Raw genomic sequence first — 27,836 nt, forward strand, 5'->3', positions numbered from 1 at the left:
CCAAACAAAAGTAGCCTGGCTAATAAGCCAGACCGAATAAGCCGTTGGCAAAATAAAATTGAGTCTGGCTAAAACAAAAGACCTTACAGATCTTATTTTAGACGTTTATTAGAAAAGACAGCAACAGTAATTGAGACAACTCAATTTCACTCCTCATATTTATCCTATCCCCCAAATACATCACAACCCCCCTCCCCTCCCCCCTATTCAATTTCACAACACTGCCACGTGCCTGCTTTCTCTCCCACCATGCACAGAGCTCAATGGCAGGCATCGAGGCAGCACTCGTATAGAAAGCATAATGGCAACAGAACATCCAGCTTGGGATGCTCATTAGAAGATGGTCCCATTTCTGTCTATAGTCACTGTGTCTCAGAGAAGGGCTGGGGTTACTTAGGAAAGATGCCTACCTGTGACATCGGTAGATAGGTTTGGTAATTTAATTTGCCTTCTCTTTTCCTGTATTGCAAGAACAATGTCTTCTAGTTCAGCATTCTAACCTTCCAGGAAGGGAAAGGCTGTAGTTTGTATTAGCTTGGAATCCTCATCGATGAGGTCATTGTATTAAGTGTTCATAACTCACCGATGAGACAGTGGAGACCGAGATGCTGATCTTATGAGCATTAGTGAGGACCATTAAATGGATTTAAGTCCCAACCTGTGGCTGAAAAGTGGCACACGAGTAGAAGTTGTGCAGTAAAGCAGGCCCAAGTGGTGGATGTTTTTTCGGAGACACGCCACAAACAAAGTAGAACAGATGAAAGACAACACAGATGTCTTCTTCCAGGTATTGCATTGTCACGGTCAGTCGACCAGAACTAAACACAACGGAGCAGTGGTCAGGACAAAGCCACGTCCTGAAAGGAAAATGTACTGCACTAGAAAGCAAATTAAACTAAATCGCTCTTGGACAATTAAATTACAAACACATCACAGGGGTTGAGGACACACATTGACATTCGTATTCATATTCGTTCTCCACTATCGTTTTGACTGCCAAAAGACAGTATATATATATATTTATATAACATGGTGAGAATGACTAAGAACAGTTTGTGGCTCAGGAGCGCCCCCCAATCTGAGCCCAACCGCCAGCCCGCCAGTTCCTGTGTTGTCACGGCAACATCCCTGTGACAACACCCAAGTCCAAAAAAGGTCAGAAGTCAGGTTCTACTGCTGGCCCTCCTTCTTCTCTCCCTCAGAGGACGAACTGCTGCCAGCACTGCTGCTGCCTCCACCTTCTCGTTCCGCCGCCATCTAGAGGAATGGAAAGGGCAAGGTTAGTCAAACACTGACACATTCAGATACATATCGCCATGACCAACATTGCCGTTTGTCCCATTTACCAATCCTATAACAACTAGTGAGCTGCCATTCATGGTGAACAACATGAAAATGGTGTTTCAACATGAAACACCGGTCTGACGTTTCTGAACCAATCAGAGCGTCGCAGCCCCATGTGACGTGTGGGTCACATGTGACATGTGGGTCAACCAATAGGAAGACAGGGAGGGGGTTACATCACATCCACACAATGCAGGAGTTGGCTACTGGGCTGTGACGTCATGTGGGACTAGTAGAAAGTAGCGAGAAAGTAGCGAGTTCACAGCTAGAAGGTCCTGGGTTCGATTCCCGCTCGGGGCGCTGTGGGTGCTGGCGGCGTGTTTCCTCCTCCGCGTCATCAGTGCCCATACCCGAGGCGGTGTTGGTGAAAGGGCCTTTCTGTGTGGAGTTTGCATGTTCTCCCCGTGTCCCCTAGGGTAGGTACCCTCACAAAAACATGCAGTAATCCTGGTCTCTAAACTGCCTCCCCCTGGCCAGCCGGGGCGCCTGATGGAGGGGAATGGAACTGGTTGGAATAACGTGTTCCTTCCACGCGCTACGTCCAACCAGGGAAACTCCCCCCTGTCAGGTGTAAAGGAGCAACTTGGACACTCAGGCATGAAGGAAGCATGAGTTCAAGTCCGTTGCTCTCCCCAGGTTGGCGGAGGATGTGTAGAGCCCAGGATCACATTAGATAATTGACACAGGGGTGAAAAATGGGTTACAAAATCGTGGGATAAAAATTATAAAAAAAAAAAAAAAAGAAAGTAGCGAGTTCATCGTAATTATTCCTGGGGCCGTTTGCCCTCTGGGCTGTGATGTCATGTCAACCAATAGCAAGAAATAATTGCCCCCCTGAATGGACAATATACAGTGACATCACAATATGTGTATATGTCCTGCCCTGTTCTGATTGGACGTTATTCCTATAGAGGCAACCACTGAACCACGCATGCTATGTCTCAGTTTACTATGGAAATCGACTGTCCGTCAGACCTTGTGACACGATCTATATATAGCCAGTACAGAATGCATTCCATGTTGATCTGACCCCATAAAACCCTTAGATCTACATATATGGAGCTTACCTGTTCTGACGTTCCATTATGTTGATCTGACAATGAGTAGCCTACATTTTATATCAATATACAATACTATATACACACTTATTTTCCGACAACACATCAAAACAACGTAACTAGCATTCCTATCCCTTACTGGCTGTACATGGCCGTTTTCCTCAGGTCCCAGGCTTTCGCAAGATAGTTTACCAATTTAAATGTATTTTTCAAATAAGTGGTTAATAAGTTGTGCATCATTCATATCCATGATATTAACATACATTAAACGACCTCACTTCTTGCCCTCAGGGCGTCTTACTGGTTATTATAGTGTCAATCGGCACGCAGTACCGTTGCACAACAATCTAGTCTCTCGCTAGGAAGCGCCTGTCCAGCCTACACACAGGACATTGAATGACATGAAACATCATCTTTGGGGATCTGTTGGGAATTGAATATTCTACATTAAAGGTATATTCAGTGATTTCACTTAATTCAAATATCACTTTTTTTTGTTTTGTTGTGATAATCCTCCCTACTATAGTGTGTGCTGGCCATATAAGGAGTTCCTCCCTGTCCCCAGTTAACCCCTGGGGGTCAAAAAACCTTAGGTTTCGTTTTTGACTCTCTATTCTGATTGGACGAAAGGCTGGGTCCCACAGCCAAAAACGAAACCTAAGGTTTTTTGAGTGAAATCACTGAATATACATTTAAACCAGCACCTTGCACATCAGTCTCAATGTGTGTACGATAGGGAAAGAGCTCTCCAACAGCATATTAGACCTGACTCGTTACTAAATTACTACATGGACGGTCATCATAGGACACCAGGTCATTCAGTTCACTGTTGGAATTTCAGCACCTCTTTTCCTGCATGTCACCTATGCTATAACAGGTTTCATCACTAATAACAATCACTGTACCACTTATAGAATAAGTGGTTGCCGGACTATCGGTGGTCCAAAGTTATTGCATGTGGTCCATGACCATGCATTCAGTAATGTAGGATCGTCGTGTATTTTACACACAAGCGTTCTACCTTAAACTAAACGGTTCTTAAAAACAGCAGGCAGCAGATATAGAGACGCAGGAGAGGTGAAGGTGAAGTTCTGAGTGGTGACAATTTATTTCAAAGTAGGCTACAGCAGCATAGCCTCCCCAAAGCCAGCAGGAATCAGGACTGACACTCCATACATTTTAGTCAGAATATATGTTACATTACATAGAGATCTAAAGAAACCTCTATTATAGCATAGGTGACAGATGCAGGAAAAGAGAGATGCTGAAATTCCAACAGTGAACTCAATGACCTGGTGACCTATGATGACGTCCATGTTGTAATTAGGAGCGCATTCGGAAATAGCGCACTGTGCAATGCAAACTAATAGGAGTGCGCTCCCAGTGAGCATTTTCAAACGCACCCTTAGTAACAAGTCACGTCAAGAAATTCAACAGGAGGGAGTTAGAATCTCAAGAGGGGGAAGTGCACCGGATTGTCTGGTTGAGTCATTATTAGGAAAGTATTGATAGTCAATGGACCATTGGTTGAGAAATAGTGGGATGCATACACATGGGATGCATAGAAAGTGTTACAAAAGCACTAATCTTAGCCCATATCCCTACCCGACAACAGTGGTCCCCAGGTTGATTCTAAGTCAAGGTGGTGGTCCCTCGTTCAGTTGAAAATCCCTGACTTATACCATAGCAAACAACTTGTAGTTTGCTATAGCATGAATGGTGGTCTCAACAGCCAAACAAAAGTAGCCTGGCTAATAAGCCAGACCGAATAAGCCGTTGGCAAAATAAAATTGAGTCTGGCTAAAACAAAAGACCTTACAGATCTTATTTTAGACGTTTATTAGAAAAGACAGCAACAGTAATTGAGACAACTCAATTTCACTCCTCATATTTATCCTATCCGCCAAATACATCACAACCCCCCTCCCCTCCCCCCTATTCAATTTCACAACACTGCCACGTGCCTGCTTTCTCTCCCACCATGCACAGAGCTCAATGGCAGGCATCGAGGCAGCACTCGTATAGAAAGCATAATGGCAACAGAACATCCAGCTTGGGATGCTCATTAGAAGATGGTCCCATTTCTGTCTATAGTCACTGTGTCTCAGAGAAGGGCTGGGGTTACTTAGGAAAGATGCCTACCTGTGACATCGGTAGATAGGTTTGGTAATTTAATTTGCCTTCTCTTTTCCTGTATTGCAAGAACAATGTCTTCTAGTTCAGCATTCTAACCTTCCAGGAAGGGAAAGGCTGTAGTTTGTATTAGCTTGGAATCCTCATCGATGAGGTCATTGTATTAAGTGTTCATAACTCACCGATGAGACAGTGGAGACCGAGATGCTGATCTTATGAGCATTAGTGAGGACCATTAAATGGATTTAAGTCCCAACCTGTGGCTGAAAAGTGGCACACGAGTAGAAGTTGTGCAGTAAAGCAGGCCCAAGTGGTGGATGTTTTTTCGGAGACACGCCACAAACAAAGTAGAACAGATGAAAGACAACACAGATGTCTTCTTCCAGGTATTGCATTGTCACGGTCAGTCGACCAGAACTAAACACAACGGAGCAGTGGTCAGGACAAAGCCACGTCCTGAAAGGAAAATGTACTGCACTAGAAAGCAAATTAAACTAAATCGCTCTTGGACAATTAAATTACAAACACATCACAGGGGTTGAGGACACACATTGACATTCGTATTCATATTCGTTCTCCACTATCGTTTTGACTGCCAAAAGACAGTATATATATATATTTATATAACATGGTGAGAATGACTAAGAACAGTTTGTGGCTCAGGAGCGCCCCCCAATCTGAGCCCAACCGCCAGCCCGCCAGTTCCTGTGTTGTCACGGCAACATCCCTGTGACAACACCCAAGTCCAAAAAAGGTCAGAAGTCAGGTTCTACTGCTGGCCCTCCTTCTTCTCTCCCTCAGAGGACGAACTGCTGCCAGCACTGCTGCTGCCTCCACCTTCTCGTTCCGCCGCCATCTAGAGGAATGGAGAGGGCAAGGTTAGTCAAACACTGACACATTCAGATACATATCGCCATGACCAACATTGCCGTTTGTCCCATTTACCAATCCTATAACAACTAGTGAGCTGCCATTCATGGTGAACAACATGAAAATGGTGTTTCAACATGAAACACCGGTCTGACGTTTCTGAACCAATCAGAGCGTCGCATCCCTTCAGGCGATGGGACGGTAGCTAGGGACGATAGCTATGCTATGCGCAACAGCGTGGTGTTGTTTGTTTATAAATCATATGGTCGGCCAGCACACCCAGTTTACCGTTATGTGGCTTATTTCTACCATATGTTTTCAGATACATATTCTAGCGTGATGATTAAGTTGAAAGCGAGTAATACACTGTCTGGATGTTATCTCGAATGGAAATAAAAACAGTATTCTGTATAATCAGTAGCACCTGTGATTGACGGATGCGCAAATATGGGGAATTAAACGGTTGAGCTTCATTGTTATTGGCTTTTATCTATGTGTATCTCTACACGTCATCACGCAGCACGTTTTCGTTTTAATACATAAATAATGCAATCGATTTTATGGACCTTTGATATAAAAACACACAGAAATGAGAATTTTCACATTTTTTTGGCATCCATTGTTAGGTATGCCCATATAATGACCACGGATATGGTCTAAAAGTGTGAAAAACTTCTTTTTCATTTCACTACACCTTTAAGGGACACATTGCTGTCCTGTCGTACGCTCAGAATGCATGTTGCGACACGTTCCGAGCATGTAGATTTGCCAGATTTGAAACGGTAGATCTTAAAAGGACCACCTCACCAGTATTCCCAAAATTCCCATATCTTTGATTGGCTGAGCAGCGGATTTGACCTGAAAACACAACTTCATGTGTTGCGTTTCCGGTTCAAATCTGCTGCAGAGCCATTCAAATGAAGATACATTACTAACCCGGAACAGGTGTATGTTTATGCCAAAAGGGAGACCTGCTACAACTATGTAGCCCAGAGCTGTATTCGCTCATGAGGGCTGTGGACATGCCTACCAATGACATGACGGTAGGCAGATTTGGTGAGCAAACAATATTTCAAAGTAGGTTTTTTTGCCTCCATTTCAGCATGTTCACTTTTCAGGAAGAGAAAGTATGTAGTTTCCATTAGCTTAGAAGCCCCATCAATAAATGTCATTACAACTATAACTCCTCAAAAAAGGTTTGGAAAGTTATTTTGGGATGATTATTTCTCCCCTGCTATAACACCAATTGTTATTGTGTTGCATATCATTACAAATCCTGATTAGTCACCTGTACAACACGGTACAATTAGTAAGGTGTATGCATTCGTGTTATGAGCAACACGGCTATCCGTGTGGGTAGCGCACCACCACAAATTACCACCATCACTCTAGCGTTAGCCTCGGTCCCAGGCTTACTTATCTGCGAAAAGAAAAGCCTGGTCACAACCTAAGGCAGAGAAGCTATCGGCGGTTGTATCCTCCGGAACAGCCGTCAAATGTATTTCCCCCGGATACGATATTTTCCCGACCAATCACAACACTTGTTTCATTCGCAGAGAATGTAAACTGATTTGTAAAGCATCAACGATTTCACTTCCGCTAAAATCCCGCAACTTCTGCTGATCTTTTCAGCTTAGGTCTTGCCCAGGGTGCTCTAGCGTTACCAAACCTTTTTGAGGACTTTATTTGGGACCTACTGGTATAAATCGAGTGTTTTACCTTTTTGTATGCCATCTCAAACAGTTTGAGTGAGGCCTGCTGGAGGGTGGTTGCAGCCTGCTTAATGTTCTCTCCTGTTTCGGAGTCCTTGTTGCTCAGAAGATCCCGGACCTTGGTGATCTCCTCCTTCAGTTTGGTGCACTGGTAGAAAGATAAAGACACTTAGTCTTGAACAAGTCAACCCCAAACCAAACCACTATTCAACTGTGAATCACTAAATAAGATTGTGCAAAACAGCAGCAATAAATCAGAGAAGATAAATATTGTAACCGTCCGTATGAAACCTTTATGTCCCAATGGATCAATAGTTATTTATCACAAGCTTGTGATAATATTAGATAATACTAATTTAAGAAAATATAATCTAAATGGCGATACTCGCTCATATGTTGTGAGCTTGGGAACTTTTTTCACCCTGCTACTTTTTAGAGTATGACAATTTACAAAACAAAATCATAAAAAGTTATTGTAAATCATACAAAAATAGCTGATCTACATGCTTACAACGCAGATGTGTTGTAAGCTTATATATCAGCCATTTCTGACATTGTTGGAAAATCTCAAATAATTGTGATTATGTGATAACTGACAGGCCTAGCAATGGTTACAGATTTTTTCAGAGCGTACCTCATCTGCTGGAAGCTGGTCTTTGAACTCCTCCATCTTGGACTCTGTGTCATGAACGATGCCCTCTGCCATGTTGACTGCCTCTACTCGGTCCTGCGGGTGGAAATACGGGCACCAAAAATTCAGTTGCGCTTATTTTAAGACATTCAAAGATCTTAGTGCCCCTTTCTTTTGGCAAAGCGGCAACTTGGTTAGTGTGATGGAGCACAAATTAAAAGGTTCACGTTTTACACAAAATCCCAAGATTCAGTTTCTCTCTCTCACCTTCCTCCTCCTGTCCTCCTCGGCGTACCTCTCAGCGTTTTTGATCATGTTCTCAATGTCATCTTTGCTGAGACCTCCAGAAGACTGAATGACAACTGGGTGGGAAGAAAAGGAACAAAGGCAATCAGAGAAGCAGGGAGACGTTTAACATGCCCGCACGGCACTATCAAGCCATACCTCCGGTCTTAATCATTCAGTGCCACTGGCTACGTTTACATGAGCAGTTAAATCCCCTTTTCATTCCGAATAGAAGTTCAATCCTATTAAACGTTGTTATGTAAACACCTACAAAAACTTACATCCGAATGAAAACGCTCGATGCGATCTAAAAACCATTCCGATGTCACTGGCCGGATTACTCCGATGTTCATTGCGATTGAAAGAAAATTGGACTCATGTATACGCTGCTTCGGATGTAAGTTCATTCTGGTCTTTCTGAGCATGCTCATTTCCATTGCGCTCCAACTCCAAGGCGCTCATATCCAAGGCGCACCGAGGAGTTTGCACATAGAGTGCGTTATTTCTTGCATTTTGCAGCTCCGAAATCCCCCCCAAAAAACGTGGAGCAGGCTGCAGCATGCAGTGATGATTGATGATCCCCCTGGTCTGTGAGTGTTCAAAGATCCAACCGTCCCGAGTTGATCATGATCACTGATCATTTTCAAATTATATAGTGCATCGGGGACTCACAGAAAGACAGTGGAGAGAGGACGCAATGCCGTCAGCCCGCGCACGCACACACACGCAGTCCCAAGAATACGCTATTATGTGGGGCACATTGTCAGCCTGTAGATCAGCTCTTACTTACACAATGTATGCCTATACGTGCATTGTGCAAAGACGAAGCACAAATGAATCCAATAGCCTTGTGAGGCGCGCAGCGAAAAGTTGATAAATGCGATGAAACATTACATCGGATGTATTTTATTCGGAAGTATTTATTCGGAATGATCACCCTTCATGTACACGTAGCCAATGACTTGTTTTGACGTGTTATTTTTTGCTCACGGGCCCTCAGTGGCAATCAGGGGTTTTGACGCGTTAATTTTTCTATTTTTCAAATGTTAGCGAACAGCGTGGTGTAAAAAAAATAAATAAAGAATGATGCCCACAGGAAACTGGATGATCGAATATCCGGATCTCCGTCTACTTCCCGTAATTCTATTTCCAATGGAAACGCCTGACACAAAGGAGTTCATAATATGACTGCATTAATAAGTAGTCATTAGCAGTAAATATAGAAATTAGGATGCACCATAGAATCAAATCAAATAGTTACCAGGTGAAACGAATGGTGGGGCCAATAAATATGTACACCTCTACCAGCCACTCCTGCATTCGTATCAGCTGATTAGTCTTGAATCACCATTTCTATATAATCTTTAAGCTTTTTCACTCATCTGGCCGAACACAGAAAATACATTTTATATTATTAATTTACACTACTTTCGTCCAAACAAATCCGGTTGCTAAATATTCGTGCATCCATAATAATGACAGACAACCTAACAAAGTTCTCAAACTGGACACGCTTCTCTTGGTGACAGTATACCGTTATGTTTGAGTGGATGGCTCTGACACTTACTCTGCTGTTCGCGGCCAGTGCCCTTGTCCTTGGCCGAGACATGGACAATACCGTTGGCGTCTATGTCGAAGGTGACCTCGACCTGTGGCACGCCACGGGGGGCCGGGGGGATGCCCACCAGGGAGAACTGACCCAGCACCTTGTTGTCGGTTGCCATCTCCCTCTCTCCCTGGCACACCTTGATCTCCACCTGGGTCTGTCCATCTGCTGCGGTGGAAAACACCTGCAGAGGGAGAAGCGTGTTGCTTTAACCACTTGTCCACTTATAGCCTACCTACATTAACCTAATCCCTCCCACCTTTTGTAAAGTGATCGCTTCTGGAAAATAAAATATATATAACACGTTATTTTAGGCTCTTATTTTTTGATGTGCATACTACTTAATGTGATTTATTTTTTCAAAGAGCAGAGAGCAGCCCAGGCAGAAAACTTACTATGTGCTCTTCTATAAATACCCCAATAAAAATAAATAGTTATTAAGTCGAAAAACAACCACTCGGAAAAAACGTGTGATATCACTTATGTCTTCTTTCATATTCCTGAACCAATTATATGACAAAGCTCGCAATCGTTCATGTATAATGTTTGTTATGAGCTGGTCCAGCCGGCTCCATTCACTGCCATGTATTCATTGCACTACCGGTGTGAGTTTGGCTCCCATGAAAGTGTCCATGAAAGTGTCATGGCGCAGCCCAGTCACGTGACCACTTCACTTCATTCTAAGAGCTTCCTTGGAGCAATCTAGGAAATATAAAGAGGAAGGTGCACGGAGGTGCGGCCAGGGCTCCTGCGGGAGGTTTGCACATGTGCAGTGTAAACAGGAACTGCGATGATGGAGTGTTCCAGCAGAGGTGCTAGAGGTGCATGAGAGTTACCGACCCTGAACTGAAATAATAAAAAGGGTATAAAAAAAAAGATAATGGTACAATTTGGTTTTGATTTGAAAAAGTATATCAATTTCATAACTGTGGAAACAATTGTGTATAGCAGACTGAAAGATAAAGGACAAGTACATTTACTAAATGTTAATGTTTTTGTATATTTTCTTTTGTGGATTTTTCATGTTCTTTTGATGCTCACTTTGATTGTAGTACATGTGTCAAACTTTTATTTGTGTGAACATGGATACTGTTCATTAAAGTGCTGTGGATGAGATAAAACATTTGGAAAGGGAAGGGTGACTGCTGTTTAATTCTCAACTGTTCTGGTTCTCATTATTTACATCACAAGTTATGAGCTTTCTATCTAGCTGCTAGATAGAAAGCTAGATTCTAGCACCTCTGCGCCATCGCAGTTCCCGTTTACACTGAGCATGTGCAAACCTCCCGCAGGAGACCGGGCCACACATCCGTGCACATTCCTCTTTAATGTTTCTAGAGAGCAACCAGGAAGTGTAGACCCCCAGCACACAGACAAGTGTCCTAGACTGTAGGCTGCGGTAGACCGTGATTAGAGATGCAACGATACTGATTTTTCAATTCAATTCCAATCCGATCCGATATATTCATTTTGAAATTTCCAGATATCCGATATTTGCTGTAGGCTACATAGCAAAACAAATAAATACAAAACAATTCAAAGAGGGGATGTTTATGGTTAAGTGTTTAACCTGTAGAAATAAGAATATGAACTGTTTAACCTTAAGGGAATGGCAACCTGTTAATTAATACTATGGATTATTATTATGTGCAAAGGTACATTTTGCATGTAACCTGTTAATTCATTCTATGGTTTATTAATAATAATTATTATTATTATTGCTATATACACGTGGTACCTTTTTTACCCCTAATGCGATGCCGGGAATCAGCTGTGCTATCATGTGACAAAAGCCTTGAGCCTTACCGACAGAACTCGGGGAGAAAATAAATACCTCAGGACGTTTGTTATGGCGCTGGTGTTGTTTATGCTACTTTAGTTTGCAAACTCTGTCTTTAGAATTGCACTAAACTTACAATCTGAATCAGTGTTTGAGCTTCTGACAACAATGTCATGGTTTGATAACTGAGCCAATTATATGAAGACGGATTACTGCGACGACGACATGCGCTTATTCTTCATCATCATCATCGTCGTCACAGCAGCATTTTTTTCAATGGCAATAATAAAGTTACAAAGATTGAATCACATAGCGCTAAACAGCACGTGTGTGCAGTAAATATATAGCAGAAGAATGGATTACAAGAGCAATCTCATCAACAACAATGTCAGAACGCAGCTAGATGATAGGCTCCACCACACAACTGAACTGCATGCAGTGACTGATCCGTGCGACGACGGGTAAACTTTACACTTTTATTACTGTTAAGTCTGTAAGTGATTCCATTCTCTTGCATATTGCACCTTAGTGGGGCTTTTTAAACACGTGTCCCCCTCCTGTATCGGAGCGTGTATCGGTGGCATCAAATCCGATCTCCGATACATTAATTAAGCTGGATCGGAGGCCGATACCGATATAATATCGGATCGGTTGCATCTCTTACAGTGATGACTGTTTTCGTCCACGGATGTAAGAAGAGGGATAAATAACCTTCCAAACCATGGCTTTTGGCTCATTGAGCAGAATAAGGAGTAATAAGCATGCACGTCGGATCCATATGCAGACTGTCTAACATGTGCGTAAAAGGAAAAAATAATAATAAATGAATACATTTTTTTAATTAAAGAAAGACAAGGTCCCTCGTTTTGGCACATGCAGGTCATGGAGATAAGAACGAGGTCCCGCGTTCGTGGCATTAATACAGAGACCCGCACACCGACTGCACTTGCAATATGAACACTTTATTTGGCAACATTTCAGTCAAAGACCGTCCTATACGGTTAATTGGTTATTATCGGTATCGGTCTTGAGACAGGAAGTTAAATAATATATATTTTTTGGGAACCACAGGAATTTGAATGATCACCTGTGCGTCCATTAAATTGAAATTTTATTTACATCACTGCACTGATGTCACAACAGAAACCCTGTCAAATGCACACAGTATATGGAGATGTAGGACACAACAAAAGGGGGGGCCCTGTAAAATGCACGGATTGAAAGTAATTTGTCAAATTATGCTTTTAGGGGAGATAAAACAAATAAAAAATAGAAATGCCTTTGTTTGGGGATGCGGGGGTTGAACTCCCCATATCGCGTTTCAAACTCAGGTGTACACTAATAGAGGTCTTCACGGGTCCAATTTGACCGATCCGTACCTAAATAGATCCATGCAAATTCTACCCAGAACGGAATTAACCTGTCTGTTATTAGAATTCTTATTAGAGTTTCAAACACGAAAAGTACAGAGATGTCAGAACCAGTACAGAACGAGATCACTTCTTGTGAATGGAACCATGATAGAGCCGGGTTCGGGTCAGATCCCGGTCTTGGGTTTACCTTAGAGGCTCTATTGTACACATGAGTTTCAGTACCTGGCTCTTCTTGGTGGGAATGGTGGTGTTCCTGTTGATGAGTTTTGTGAAGACTCCGCCCAGAGTCTCGATTCCCAGCGACAGAGGCGTCACGTCCAGGAGCAGCACGTCTGTGACGTCTCCAGCCAGCACGCCTCCCTGGATAGCGGCTCCTATGGCCACAGCCTCGTCGGGGTTAACAGACTTGCTGGGAGCGCGGCCAAACAGGTCCTGAACCGTCTGCTGAACCTGCACATGGACAGAAACAGCATGCATCAGTAAAACGTCCCGACTTTGGAACCGAACAGGGATATAATTTACCTACAAGCACAGACGTGACACGGAGATGGCGATAGCATTTTGGAAAGTGAAGTTGGAACACAGGCAAACTACCGGAATAGGCTGGCATCATGCAACAGTGAACATGACCATATGTATGAAAGCTACATTAATTACATTGTACATTACTATTCTACCTAAATCAGCCGTTCATACCTCTTTCAACCTTTAGTTGAACGAGGTAGGCATAGCCTGCCCTGAAACAAATTGAGTCAAGTTTGTTTATTCTCTGAAATATTACAGCACATGATGCGGTGTAGCTTGTATATTTATCACTCGTCCTTCCCAAATACTTCATGTTCTATTTGGCAAGTGACACCCCTGCATGATGGAGTAGATACAGTCAGTAAGTGATGCTTTTTGAATTTATGGACAGACAGAAACAGTGCAGAGCATCTGTGGTTGAAAAAGGCGTGCTGCGCTACTCAGCTGTAGCAATCATTGGGTGGCAAACACACAGGTGACATGTATTAAATTATGGCCAATTAATTTAGCACTTGACCGGAAATCACTTGGCCGTGTTGGCCAGGAAAATGCCTAGCAGAAACCCTGAGACCAACAGGGGTTTATGAAAGATTCTTCGATTGCTAGTTTGACCAATTAAAGTTCTGTGTGTGTGTGTCTCACATACCTTGGGCATACGGCTCATGCCTCCGACCAGCAGCACCTCTCCGATGTCTCCCTTGGACACCTCCGCGTCCTGCAAGGCCTTCTGGCATGGAGCCACAGTGCGGCGAATCAGGTCGGCCACAATGCCCTCAAACTGGGAGCGGGTCAACTTCATGTTGAGGTGTTTGGGCCCAGCGGCATCCATAGTCAGGTATGGCAGGTTGATGTCAGTCTGCAATGTGGTAAAGGGAGAGATAGAGTTCCAGACATTTATCCACATAAGGACAAGGACACTTTGGTAGACGACAATGTCAAAATTCTATTGTGACATTTGATGCAATAACAGCGTCCCCGTTGACACAGCAGAACCCAGGCTGGCTGGCCAATCACAGCTGAGTTTTGCTGCGTGTGGATCAGCAGGTGAGTGGGCTAGCCAATAAGAGCTCTGTGTTGCGTGTGGAGAGTTGTGTAGGTTAGTGTGTGTGGTGTAGCTGAACTGGGTGGTGAGAACATGAGGGGGATGTAGCAGAGCAATCGGTGACTTAAGCTGTGTCACTCCCAACATGCAGTGCGGGGGCAGTGTGTGGCATAAACTTATTAAATGTGGGTATTACACGCAAGCAGGCACACATATTGGTGCGGGAGCGGAGGCTGGCCGTGCACCGTGGCGTGTGATCGTGGCTGCTGCTAAACAGCAATCCTGCCCTGAGCTAATGTGACACGCAGGTATTGTCTTGTAATATAGATATTGTCCTTGAGGGGGCTGTGTTTTAACTTTTTTTCCAATTATTGTCTCCACCAGCCGAAGGCATGGGGAGAGTATGTTTTGCACTCCGTCCGTCCGTGTGTCCGTGTGTCCGTGTGTCCGTCCGTCCGTGACCAGCTAATCTCAGCCACCGTTAACCCGGTCGATGCCAGATTTTGCACACACACTCCCTGGATGCCAACCATGAACCTCTGCCCCAAACTTTCCAGAACGGCCTGTTATAGCGCCACCAGGAGGCCGCTTTGTGCAAAACAAGTTTTTTCACAGTACACCTACAGATTTTGTCCAAACATCACGCAAATTAGTACACAGTCTCTCTAGAGCCATTCAACGAAACGTGTCTTTCAGATTTCTCAGACTCCATCCTGATTGGTTAAGATTGGCTTCCAAAGTTCACAGGAGTGCTCAGTTTCAAACAAAATGCTGCAAATCATGAACACATCGCGTGATTTCCCTGAAATTGTGCACGCACATTCCCACTAGGCCGAGGACGAAATGCCACATGAACAATTTCAACTCAGCCTCAAGGTGGCGCTATAACTGGCCCAAAAGTGTTTTTACCTCTAACTGCACGGATCTGTGGATAACCTGGTGGAGACCTGTGCCCAGAAGGGCACTTTTTCTAGTTTAGTTATGTACTGAGGGGGAAAAGAATACAGCCCAATTCACATGTTAAGGACAATATCAGTCACCAGAACCAAGGACAGGCATTACAATGGGTTTATATAAGAAGGGGGCTGATGCAATTCATTAATTTAATCAAATATCTAAATATTGAGCAATATATATCAAGCAACTTTAAAAACTGTCACTGAGTGAAAAACAAAAGCCATTAAAACGAGCCTACACATATTTTGAGTACAGATAATAGAACAAAAAGTGTTGCCCTTTTCCAAGATGTGTGTACCTGCAGTGCAGATGACAGTTCACACTTGGCCTTCTCGGCAGCCTCTCGGACTCTCTGGAGGGCCATGCTGTCTTTGGTCAGATCCACGCCAGACTGTAAAGAACACACAGGACAGCACGCCAATCAAAACCGTGCCTCAGTGTCCCTACCGCAACACACCCTACTATGATCAAAGCTACTACATCACTGCAAGCAAAGGTTTAGACGTGTTTAAGATGCTGAGTCAGTCGCCTCTTGCAATTAATCCATTTACCAATCTCACAATTTTGTTTTGATAATTGACATTAAGTAAATGTGTGTACGTTTTTTTATTGATTACCTTAATTTCTTTGTCTAAGTAGAGTAAAGCATGTAGGCTAAAGGGATAACAGAAAAAATGTCCTGGGGACTTGTTTCCATTGTGGTCCTATGTAAATTACATAAATCAACAGAGCATAGAATCTTGAAACATTAACCCATTTAGACCTGAGAACGTCTGTGTTGCCTTAGATTTTAACCACTTTAACCATTTAACCACTTTAACCATTATTTTTGTATCTACAAGCTCATAGCGTGGCACAGAGTGCTGTGCTGCTACGAGCATGAAGATCAGCTATTTTTGAGAAATCGTGAAAATGTGTGCAAATCATTGAATATATAATCTTTCACAGCAAACGTTTTTTTCTCAAATATTGGGGGGGGGGGGGGTCCCTGGAACAACATATTTTCAGATGGAGGGGGGGGGGGGGGGTCCTTGACTCCTTGACATAAAATAGTTTGAGAACCAGCGATATAGAAAAATTGGTTTTTCAGAAAACTGTCTTAGAAGACATTTGTCGAATCTGGTCTCAGGTCAATAATTTCCGTCTCGGCCGGAAGAGGGCTCTTTGTTAAATGTCGCGCATTTCACTGGCACTAGCCTCACGATACCGAGGCTATATATACCCAATTTCCCAGAGTATAATTTGTCAGTGTTCCTTTTTTTTACATTTGGTAATGTGGCATATGGCTGAAAAAGGCTGAGTTACACTTGTTCACAGTACACACCTGACAATTGACATTGCCATTGATATTAAATATTGATGATAGTAAATACAATCGTTTAAATGTGATGCATATGTATGTGACTTTCTTATAGTCCGAAGGTACATTATATCAGGAGATGTAGTTGGCCCTTGGGTGTTTAAATATAGTCTAATATGGCCCCTTGGAAACACACTAATGCAGCATCATGATCAATATCAGGCTCCTGAATCTTGTTCATACCTCTCTCTTGAACTCCTTGACTATGTGTTGGAGGAGGTGCTGGTCAAAGTCCTCTCCTCCCAGGAAGGTGTCTCCATTGGTCGACTTCACCTCAAACACACCCTTCTGGATTTCCAGAACCGAGATATCAAATGTGCCTCCTCCAAGGTCGTAGACTGCAATACTGGAATGCAGTGGTGAGAAAAAGTACTGAAATGTTTTAATCAAGTAAAAGAATCAATACTGCAATGCATAAATACCAGTATTCAAAATTTACTTGAGTAAAAGTATGAAAGCACTGGCATCAAAATGTACCGACAGTCTTAAACCCACTGTCTAAGTGGGGTACAAACTCAATCAGATGTATATAATATTGCATCACTGCTTTGTAAAGTGACAGAGACAACCCAACCCCCAAGCACCCCCAGCCCATTGGCGTAGGACTGGAAAGCATCCGTCTCTTACATCTTGTCCTGGGTCTTGTCCAGTCCGTACGCCAGAGCGGCAGCTGTCGGCTCGTTGATGACACGAAGTACATTGAGACCAGCGATCTGACCTGCGTCTTTAGTTGCCTGGAGAGACATACAAGTTCATGATTATTCAATGACCCAGAAAAACATATTCTCAGATTCAGTAACAGCTTCTATCCCACAGCGGTAGTTGCACTCAATGCTGCTAAAAAATGATCTGTTGCTGCGACACTTTTTAGTTTCTCTGCTATCTTAAGTACAATAAGGGTTTGTTGTGCGATAACAGCTGAAATTACATGTTTGTGCATTAGTGCTGCTGGGGTTGTGCAATAACAAGAAGTCATGTGTGTTTTTGTTTTAGCTTGTACAGTATGTTGTTTTGTGATATGATGCACTGATTGGTTGGCACTTTTAATTTCGTTGTACACGTTGCAATGACAAATAAAGATCTATCTATATTTGGGAAAACTACTGTGCTGGTGAGGTGCAGGTGAACAGGGCTGCCTTGGATTTGGTCGCCAAAGCTGTGCTCATCTGGAGGAATTAATCAGATTCACTTCCATCTGTTCCGGTTCCAAAGTAAAATCATTCCTAAAGGACATTTCAGTACGATCAAGGCACAACTTCATTTTCAGTGAAGTGCCATCTAATTCAAAGGCGACACCAAAGCCAAACAAGCCATTTTCACAGAATACTGATATGCAGCAACAAATTCATTATATTTAAATTAAAGCAGATTCCTGAACATATACAATTTACAATTTAGGCATTTAGCAGACGCTCTTAATCCAGAGCGACTTACATTTAAGCAAGAACAAAAGCATGGGAATACATCACATAAAAGCATTTATCATGAAACATGCGTAAGCTAAGAAGGTAACAGTGGAATATCTATATGATGAAACTATACATACACTATACATAATAAACTATACATATTCACTACTATGCTATACATATGTACTATGGCGTGCTATGACTATATACAATACAATTATAGTGCTGTCTACATAACATGCTATAAGTCTGTGTCAAATGCTATCTAAGCCAACAATATACACTTCCAGCACCTATTTGTATCCCACTTGTAGTACGTGTTGCCTTTTAATTTCAATAATTTGTATATTAACCATTATTTTGAATATGAGAAAAATAAAAAGCTAAAATGAATTGAAAGCCCCCTCACATATTAGGACATTATCAATCACCATAACCAAGAATAGGTGTTTTAAATGAATCTATCAAAGTTACATTTGAGTTTGAAGTTCCAGTGGATTTGTATAGGAACTTTAGGCAGTGGGCTTGTCCAGTACAACATTTGTAAATTATTTAGCCTGGGTAAACCCACTCCCCCTGCTGGACAACATTTCATTCTGCCATGAGGGCTGAGTCTGGCTAAATGGGAATACAAAGTCCTTAGCATTGTATCAGCTTTGGTACGAGCCAATCCACGACCGAGCTCAGGACTCTGTGATTGACAGCGCACGTTGGCCAATCAGGAACGATTTGAGCAGGCTAGGATCCCGTTCGTAAATCTTCCTGGTGGTGTTAGATAAACGGCCGGCTTTCCGACAATTATCTTTGCAGAGACAGCAAAAATTGTTTACATTCGATTCAGAAATAAACGGAGACTGCTAGTGTGACAAGAAGATTTCACTGCTGCTGCTGCTGTGTGCATAGAGTATGTAGTATGTACTGTCTGCAGGTGGAGGAGGAATGAGGAAGTAGGAACGGAACGAGTTTAGATGACGCCACTTTTTTGATATACGCTGATTGGCTGAAGGGGTTGTCCGTCAACGCTACTCTACCGCCCCACGGCTAAACAGCCACACAGGCGATTATGCCAGACTCTCCCCTCAGGCAGAATGCAAATCTGGGGAGGTGTTTACCCAGGCTATAAATTATTATTAGGTGGCAGAGGCTCAGAGCCCAACCTTTTCCATTGCTGGAAGGGACATTGATGGGAAAGGCTGGATTAATTATTAATAGCCCAAATAAAAAGCTATTGTACGGATCACCTCTCGAGGTTCCGGAGCAGACATTTAAATGCATTTTTGTTACAGTACATATGTTAAAATGACCCCAAACTGATTAAAGTTTAAGATCTCTTTAAAAGCAAACATCTTTTACTTATTTCTTTTAACGGGTTAATTTAAACCAGACACACATGCCAAGTGGGGACACTCCGAGACTCATTGGCCTGACCCATGAACAGTGAGTTGCAGTTGTTGCACAACTTGTTCTCCAAAAGTTGTAAGAAACAATCCCTAATAAATACAGTGAAACCGTAATACTGGTCTATCTTGTGATATTGTACTTTCCTCCATCTCTATGAAATTCTGCACATAGTAGTTATTGAATCTCAAGTAAGGAAGTTCAAGGAACCAACCCATTAATCTAAAGGTTGGCTGAGGGGTTGCGATTAGGATTATTAACCCTCCAGTGTGGTTACGATCAGCTTGTGCAAGCATGTGTGGCCCAGCACTAGGTCGGTCCTGCAGTGAATATCAGAACAGTCCACTCTCGCTGGGTCCAGTCCTGCACAAGTTCAACATCAGCAGCCTCAAAAAAAAGAACCTGCTGGAGCAAACCAGAAGTACAGAACCTTCCTCTACCAGCACTGTAACGCTGAACCAGACACACACTGTCTGGACAGCTGACTTAGAGCTGGCGTGCGTGTGAGTGTTTGTGTACCTGTCTCTGGGAGTCATTGAAGTAGGCTGGTACGGTGACAACTGCATTCTTCACACTGTGTCCCAGGAAGCTCTCTGTAAGAACAAAGGAAAAATCACATACAATGTGCAGTCTTATTATACAGTGCCTTCGGAAAGTATTCACACCCCTTCACTTTTACCACATTTTGTTTTGTTACAGCCTTCAATTTCAAAATGGATTAAATTTGTTTTTTTCCTCATCAATCTACACACAATACCCCATAATGATGAAGTGAAAAAAGTTCTCAAATATTTTGTTAATTTATAAAAAATAAGAAACTGGAAAAACACATGTACATAAGTATTCACACTTTTAACTTAGTACCAAGTTGAGGCACCTTTGGAAGCAATTACAGCCTTAAGACTTTTTGGGAATGATCCTACAAGCTTGGCACACTTGAATTTGGGGTATTCTCCCACTTTTTCTCTGCAGATCCTCTCAAGCTCTGTCAGGTTAGACGGGGAGCGTCGCTGAACAGCTATTTTCAGGTCCTTCCAGAGATGCTCAATGGGGTTCAAGTCTGGGCTCTGGCTGGGCCACTCAAGGACTTTCACAGAGTTGTCCTAAAACCAATCCTTCGTTATCTTAGCTGTGTGCTTGGGGTCGTTGTCCTGTTGGAAGGTGAATCGTTGACCAAGTCGGAGGTCCTGAGCGCTCTGGAGCAGGTTTTCATCCAGGATGTCTGTACACTGCTCTATTCATCTTTCCCTCTATCCTGACAAGTCTCCCAGTTCCTGCCGTTGAAAGACATCCCCACAGCATGATGCTGCCACCACCATGCTTTACCGTAGGGATGGTATTTGCTAGGTGATGAGCGGTGCCTGGTTTCCTCCAGACCGAAGCCTCTCCTCAATAAAAGGCACATGACAGCCGGGCGTCACAGCGCACTTGGAGTTTGCCAAAAGGCACCTAAACGACTCTCAGACCATTATTAACAAGATTCTCTTGTCTGATTAAACCAAAATAGAGCTTTTTGGCCTGAATGCCAAGCGTTACGTCTGGAGGAAACCAGGCACCGCTCATCACCTGGCAAATACCATCCCTACGGTGAAGCATGGTGGTGGCAGCATCATGCTGTGGGGATGTTTTTCAACGGCAGGAACTGGGAGACTTGTCAGGATAGAGGGAAAGATGAATGGAGCAGTGTACAGACATCCTGGATGAAAACCTGCTCCAGAGCGCTCAGGACCTCCGACTTGGTCAACGATTCACCTTCCAACAGGACAACGACCCCAAGCACACAGCTAAGATAACGAAGGATTGGTTTTAGGACAACTCTGTGAAAGTCCTTGAGTGGCCCAGCCAGAGCCCAGACTTGAACCCCATTGAGCATCTCTGGAAGGACCTGAAAATAGCTGTTCAGCGACGCTCCCCGTCTAAGCTGACAAGAGCTTGAGAGGATCTGCAGAGAAAAAGGGGGAAAATACCCCAAATTCAAGTGTGCCAAGCTTGTAGCATCATTCCCAAAAGGTCTTAAGGCTGTAATTGCTTCCAAAGGTGCCTCAACTTAGTACTAAGTGTGTGTAGATTGATGAGGGAAAAAAACGAATTTAATCCATTTTGAAATTAGGCTGTAACAAAACAAAATGTGGTAAAAGTGAAGGGGTGTGAATACTTTCCGAAGTCACTGTACATCATGCCATGTAGGTGATTCACTTTCCTATGCCGAGGATGGACACACACACACACACACACACACACACCAATGTCATCCAATTAAGAGAACCCATTCCGGCCCAGGCCGTAGCGTAACGGTCTGGGCACCGGACTGGTAATCCAGTCGCAGTGTGCCGCGGGTTCGACTCCCGGACCCGACACGGCCTTTACTGCATGTCATCCCCCCCATCTCTCTCCCGTTTCCTGTCAGCCTACTGTCTGTCCCTTCAAAAATCAATAAAAGGCGTAAGCCGCAAAAAATATCTTAAAAAAAAAAAAAAAAAAAAAAGAGAACCCATTCCACATACAGGCTAAACAAGTGAAATGGAAAGTGTTGAAACAAAACAAATGGGCAGGAAAGAAGATAACACTGCAATATTGAAGCTGATGAATGTGTTCTTTCTCCTCATTGATTGAAATTTGTGACCCTCCTAAAAAGGTATGTTCTGTTTACGAGACGAACAAAAAACAATTAGTCGGATTAATTGTTGCACGCCTACATCTGTTCGTACCTGCAGTTTCCTTCATCTTCATCAGGATGAAGGCTCCGGACTGGCTTGGAGAGTACAGCTTCCCATGAGCCTCCACCCAGGCATCACCGTTGGATGCACGCACAATCTTGTAGGGAACGTTCTTTCTGTTAACGATAACAGGGTAAATGCTTTAATATGTACCGGTAAATGCCCTAATCTAGACTCATTTAACTTTGAACCCTACCCAATATATTTAGTTGACTGGGGTCCACCATGGCTCTGTACTAGGTCTGCCTACAAAAGAAAATCCTTCCACACCAAATCTCTTCACCGGAAATAGCGTATCTACAAGCTTGTTTAAGTGTTGTTCAAATAATAAAATTTCAGGATATGAAGATATTAAACATGTTTTAGAACACCACAATACTGCGTCGTCAAAGTTGGTGACTTAATACATTGTCGGATACTTGAATGTTAGGTGGTTTGACTGACAATTGGGATCCAGTGGAGTTAGGTTTAGTCAGAACAAGTGTTTTTCTTCCCATAATGTATTGGTTCTATTTGTACAACCCACATATAGACTTAAGGATGTTCAATAGCACCAATTAAAATAATTAAAAACAAAAAAGTTGACAAATTTAGACAGCTGGTTTCTGTCCGACAGTGGCTATATACTTACCTGACACCAGGGTCTAGATGTCTCAGGTAGGACACCTACTGGTGGACTGTGAGTCATGAGCCAATGCTAGAAACGGAGGGAATCCTGACTTCCCAGGGACGTAATGTACTTGGGACAAAAATGTTCCGAGAACGAAGAGGATCTTTTAAGCTGACTGTGCATATTACTTACTGTACACACTAGCAGCACGAGACCAGACCACTGCACGAGACACACAGAACATATCTATATAGTAATTAATAAAAGTTACCGCAAGCCGTATTGATCATCCTCAAGTAGTAGTTCTATAAGTGTTCCATAATGGTATATCAATGAAGGGTTGCTTCCGCCTAAAGATCTGGCATAATTCGTTAGGTTCTGAAATGCTAAAAAAGGGCAAAGATAGAGCCAGGTTTGAGGTACTATAAAACACCTGGGTTCCAGCCTGATTCGCTGCGTGTGTATAGCTGTTGTAGATCAGCTATACTAGCGAATGTTGTCCATTGGGTGTGGTAAGTGTATGGTAAAAAAAAGGAAATACATACGCATCCTTCTGGACCTCCGGATCATCAAAACGGCGCCCAATAAGCCTCTTGGTGGCGTACAGGGTGTTGTTGGGGTTGGTCACTGACTGGCGCTTAGCGGGCATGCCCACCAGACGCTCTCCATCGGCTGTGAAGGCCACGACAGAGGGCGTGGTCCTCGCTCCTTCAGCGTTCTCCAACACCTGAAGGGGGTCGAGCAGAGAGTAGGGTATGTCACAATCATGCCATTTTTCGTGACCATTAATTGTCAAACAAATAACTGTAATCGAAACAATTCCAATGATTTGTTTGGCATTGAATATTAGAACATAAATTAAAATTACATTTCTGTTTTCCTTGTAGGCTTTGTAAAGAAAAGAGGTCATAGGGCAGAAGGCAGTTATGACAAATGAGTTAAATGTACAAAGACATGGCCTGGGCCGGCTTAGCGGCCCCGCCGGTCGAGGCACCTTGGCTATTAATCCAGCATGACAGTGTGTCGCGGGTTCGAGTCCCGACGAACTTGATCTATGATCAATAAAGGCAAAAAGACCCAAACATATATTTAAGATAAATGTGTATGTGTATAATTTTGTGTGTGTACTTTTTAATATATATATATACACACACACACACACACACACACACACACACACACACACACACACACACAGCTGATATAACTTGATTACTCCCTTTAAAGGGTGCATACCTTAGTTAGTCATACCAAAATGGTAGATGGTAAAATGTATATAGCGCCTTTATCCAAGGCGCTTTACATAGATGAATTACATTCACCCAGTCACACACCAATGGCAGCGGAAACCATGCAAGGCACCAACCAGCACATCAGGAGCAATTAAGGGTTCAGTGTCTTGCTCAAGGACACTTCGACACCAACTCTGGGGGAGCCCGGGTTCGAACAGGCAACCTTGCAGTTACCATCCAGCCACTCTACCCCTGAGCCACCACAGCCCCTACCAACAGTCCTACAGTGTACAGTCATTAGTCAACAACACTGTTGCACCCGACATGCATTGTGCGTTAAAAATCACCTGTGACTCCCAACATATGCTGCGGGGTTAAAACGTACTTGTGTTGCGTAAAAAAAAGATATAACCCGTGGCTCCCGACATGTGCTTCAGGTAAAACTAACCTGTGTTGCGGGTATAAAAATCGGACTGTTAGCACGTCTGAACTCTGAACAAACACATACATGCTTTTTTTAATGGATATAGCCGATCTGCGAGCTCAACGCATTGCAAGCTTGTAGATCTGCTAGAACTTTTTTTTTTTACTAACAAAAATAGCCAATCTACATTAAAGCTCACAACTGGTCACAAACAGGGCTTGTGCAAGCTTGCAGATGGGCAGTTTTCTTTTAAACCCGAGTTGTCATCAAAAAGGTGAAATGACAGTAGATATATGGGTCTGGCTTAGCCCCTTTCGGAACCCTCGGTTAGCTTTTCTGATGCCGTTAAGTATTTTTTATCTTTTTTTTAAGTTTTGGCAAAGATTATTAATGTATGAAGATGGGCCAACTTCATTGGAGCCACTAGAGGCGAAATAGTACACAAAGCCTACAAATGGGTCTCCTAAATAAAGTAGGCGTGGTTTGCTTCTCCCCACCAACCCCCTCCCCACTCCCAGGCTGACAACAACACTGACGTAGTCATGTGGATGAGCAAGCATTATATGGCAAATGTCATGATTCCCATTTCCCAAATCAGCCCCCAACCAAGAGTCTAAGACAGTTATGGAAAATTATATTATTATTAAGCATTGGAACACATTTTATTTCACTTTTAATATGTCCATTAATTTCACGTTATAATATTCACATATTCTCATCTTAAATATGGGGCCAGAGCCCCCTATGTGTCGTCCGTCAAATTGCAGATGGACAGAGAGACTGTTCTGGACTCAAATCTCACAAGAGTTTGTTGTTGGGATAAAGATGGGTCGATAAAGTAGATTTTATCCTGATTTGTCTCGCTAAAAGAAGCCATTTTAGTATGAATATCTTTGAAATCTTGTCTGCCTTGTGATGATTGGGTCCAGCATTTAGTTCAGTGACCATGGAGTTAAGGAATGGATCATAAGCTGTGTTCACGTTCATTCTCCCATTGGAAATTAATAGACTCCAACATTCTTCCCGTCTCAAACTTCAGAAAAGGTAACCGAGGGTGACGAAAGGGGCTAGGTCTGGCTCTGGTTATAGTTACAAGTGTATGAGAAACATGATGAAAAGGCTGTTCATCCTCACCTTGGCCTGTTTGCCCTCCATCACTGCCACACAGGAGTTGGTGGTTCCCAAGTCAATGCCAATGACTGAGCCTTTGATGGCCTCGGACCTGCCACAAATACAGCACATTGGACATGGATTAAACTAAGTCTCACGTTGAAACATTTCGTTTTGGATTCACGAATAGGGCTCAATTGGTTAAAATAAATAAAGCTCAATTTGTGTATCTATCTGTTGCATCTAGTTTAATGTTTTTCTATGTGATTAGAAAATGTTGCACTTACACAGAATACGAGCGAAAATAAAGTTTTCCCCATTTAGGACTGAAACCATTTTCTACAAATGTTTTCTGAAAAACCTATGTTTCTATATGGTGCTCAAACTATTTCATGTCAAGGACCCCAGAAATTATATGTAATTGGCCACCGACCCAATCTTAAAATATGTTGTTCCAGGGACCCCCCAGAAGCAAAGTTATGAGTTAAAAACGTGTCTTGGGAAAGAAGATATTGGAAAGACAAAGATGATATTGCATAAAATGCACACATTTTCACAACTTGTAAAAAATAGCAGATCTACAAGCTCATAGTGTGGCACTCGGTGCCGCTTTATGAGCTTGTGTAGATTGTTTGTCGGTCTTTGTATGTGTTATGTATGTAGGCCTACTTTATGGTAGTGAATACTCACGCATAGTCCCTCCTGGAAAGGACTCTGAGGGCATTAGGTTGGAAGCCATTCCAGCATGCCTAGGGTCACATCAGAACACTGGTCAGTGGTTTACATTTATAAATGGCAGGACTGTCTGTTTTGAACATGTTTTACCACACATGTGGCAGAGAGCTAAATGATCTTCTACATGCACTGTACCACGATTCCATACATTCTGTATGCTCTACTGTATGTCAGCATCAGCATGTGTGACTGTTAGTGTACAGATTGCAGAAGCTGGTCTTTTAACACTCACAGTATTTTAATCTTTCAAAATAGTCAGGACCAGTTTGAAGGAATACACCCACAGCGTAATTGAGAGCATGTCACTTCTGCTACCAGAAAATACAAATTGTTTAAGATGGCATATGCCTATTTGTCTCGCAATACCCAAACGTAATTTGGCACAGCAACATTGATGCACCTATTTGCACCCCACCTATTTTGTTCCAGAGACCCCAATCACACATACAAGATTTGTGTGCTCATGTCATTATTTTGGGTTTGTTTATCTCACAAAATCTGCAACACTGATCAACATGCTTATGCATTATGTGACTGTCACTATTAGTCATGATGTTCTCCCAGAGTAGAGAACGTACCGATGAAGAAGGCCTTGCTAGCACACAAGGGAGCATTGGAGACAGTGACCATCCAGTCAAAATAAAGTAAACCCCTTGGAAGGTTGAAATAACATTGAAAGCTGCGGGGACACCACAGTGAAGGTCGCATGAACCTCTTCAATGAATGAACCTGAACATCATTTCCTCCACCGACAACACATGGATTCCGGATACCGTCATTCAATTTATGTAATTATTTAGACAACACCGAACAAACTTCACCCACTAACGTTGTGCACAGACGAGACAGCTTTAGCATTTAAAGTACTGATTTAACACAGTTGCAATGCTAGCCAAACCAAGTTGACGTGACGCAGACGAAAAACCACATAAAGACAGACACGACGAGACAGACAGAAGACACAATCGTCCTCGACGATAAAACCCGAAGGTGAAACATTAATATGATTAAATACAATATAACCATGTCCCAAATGCCACGGTTAGGTAACAACGTTAGCCGCTAGCATGCGTGCTTATAGCTAGGCTATCGGCTAGCATTTTAGCTGCTAGCCCTGACCAGAAAGCAAGGAACTGCGTACCGGTACATTGTTTCGTTTCCCCGCAATTAAACTAAACCAAACGCGCCGGCAAAAAACGACATTATTCACCTTGTTAATGACAGCAGACGCGTTAGCGTTGTGTCTGGGCAGTGTGTTGTACAGGCTCCGCAGCATCATGTTGACAGCCTGACGTTCAGAGTGGAACTAAGCTAACGCTGGCCGACTGACGGAGAGAGAGAGCTTCTAGAAACATCCCACACATGTTGCATGTTCCATGATTGCACTCAGAGCCATCTATTGCACCATGCACCGAGAGGACCCACGCCGTTTAGCTGGCCGAGGATAGCGCCTGTCTCAAAGGGGGAGGGGGGGGGGGGCGTTTAAACCTTAGAGTATAAGGTTTAAACCTTAAACGCTGTCATT

The 27,836-nt window shown here is 43.0% G+C and overlaps 1 protein-coding gene across 2 annotated transcripts; it reads right to left on the reverse strand.

Annotated features, from left to right (window-relative positions):
* Positions 1 to 171: 171 nt before the first annotated feature.
* Positions 172 to 27,684, reverse strand: LOC310872907 (stress-70 protein, mitochondrial). 2 transcript variants are annotated; one of them, XM_083785089.1, is made up of 17 exons: positions 27,522 to 27,684; positions 26,267 to 26,325; positions 25,601 to 25,688; positions 23,356 to 23,537; positions 22,192 to 22,316; positions 20,003 to 20,076; positions 17,304 to 17,410; positions 16,860 to 17,022; positions 15,615 to 15,707; positions 13,964 to 14,173; positions 13,015 to 13,242; positions 9,601 to 9,823; positions 8,016 to 8,110; positions 7,752 to 7,844; positions 7,125 to 7,265; positions 5,358 to 5,391; positions 172 to 1,238 (listed from the first exon to the last, which is right to left on the reverse strand). In XM_083785089.1, the coding sequence occupies exons 1-17, from the start codon at positions 27,588 to 27,590 to the stop codon at positions 1,171 to 1,173; spliced, it is 2,052 nt and encodes a 683-aa protein (XP_083641215.1). In that variant the 5' UTR covers positions 27,591 to 27,684; the 3' UTR covers positions 172 to 1,170. The 2 variants fall into 2 exon arrangements, with proteins under 2 accessions (XP_083641215.1, XP_083641216.1); XM_083785090.1 differs by lacking the exon at positions 172 to 1,238 and having other exon boundaries at positions 4,302 to 5,391.
* Between the last annotated feature and the right edge of the window lie 152 nt (positions 27,685 to 27,836).

The sequence above is a fragment of the Protomyctophum parallelum genome (assembly GCF_964188405.1).
Source record: "Protomyctophum parallelum genome assembly, chromosome: 16".
NCBI classification, from domain to species: Eukaryota; Metazoa; Chordata; class Actinopteri; order Myctophiformes; family Myctophidae; genus Protomyctophum; species Protomyctophum parallelum.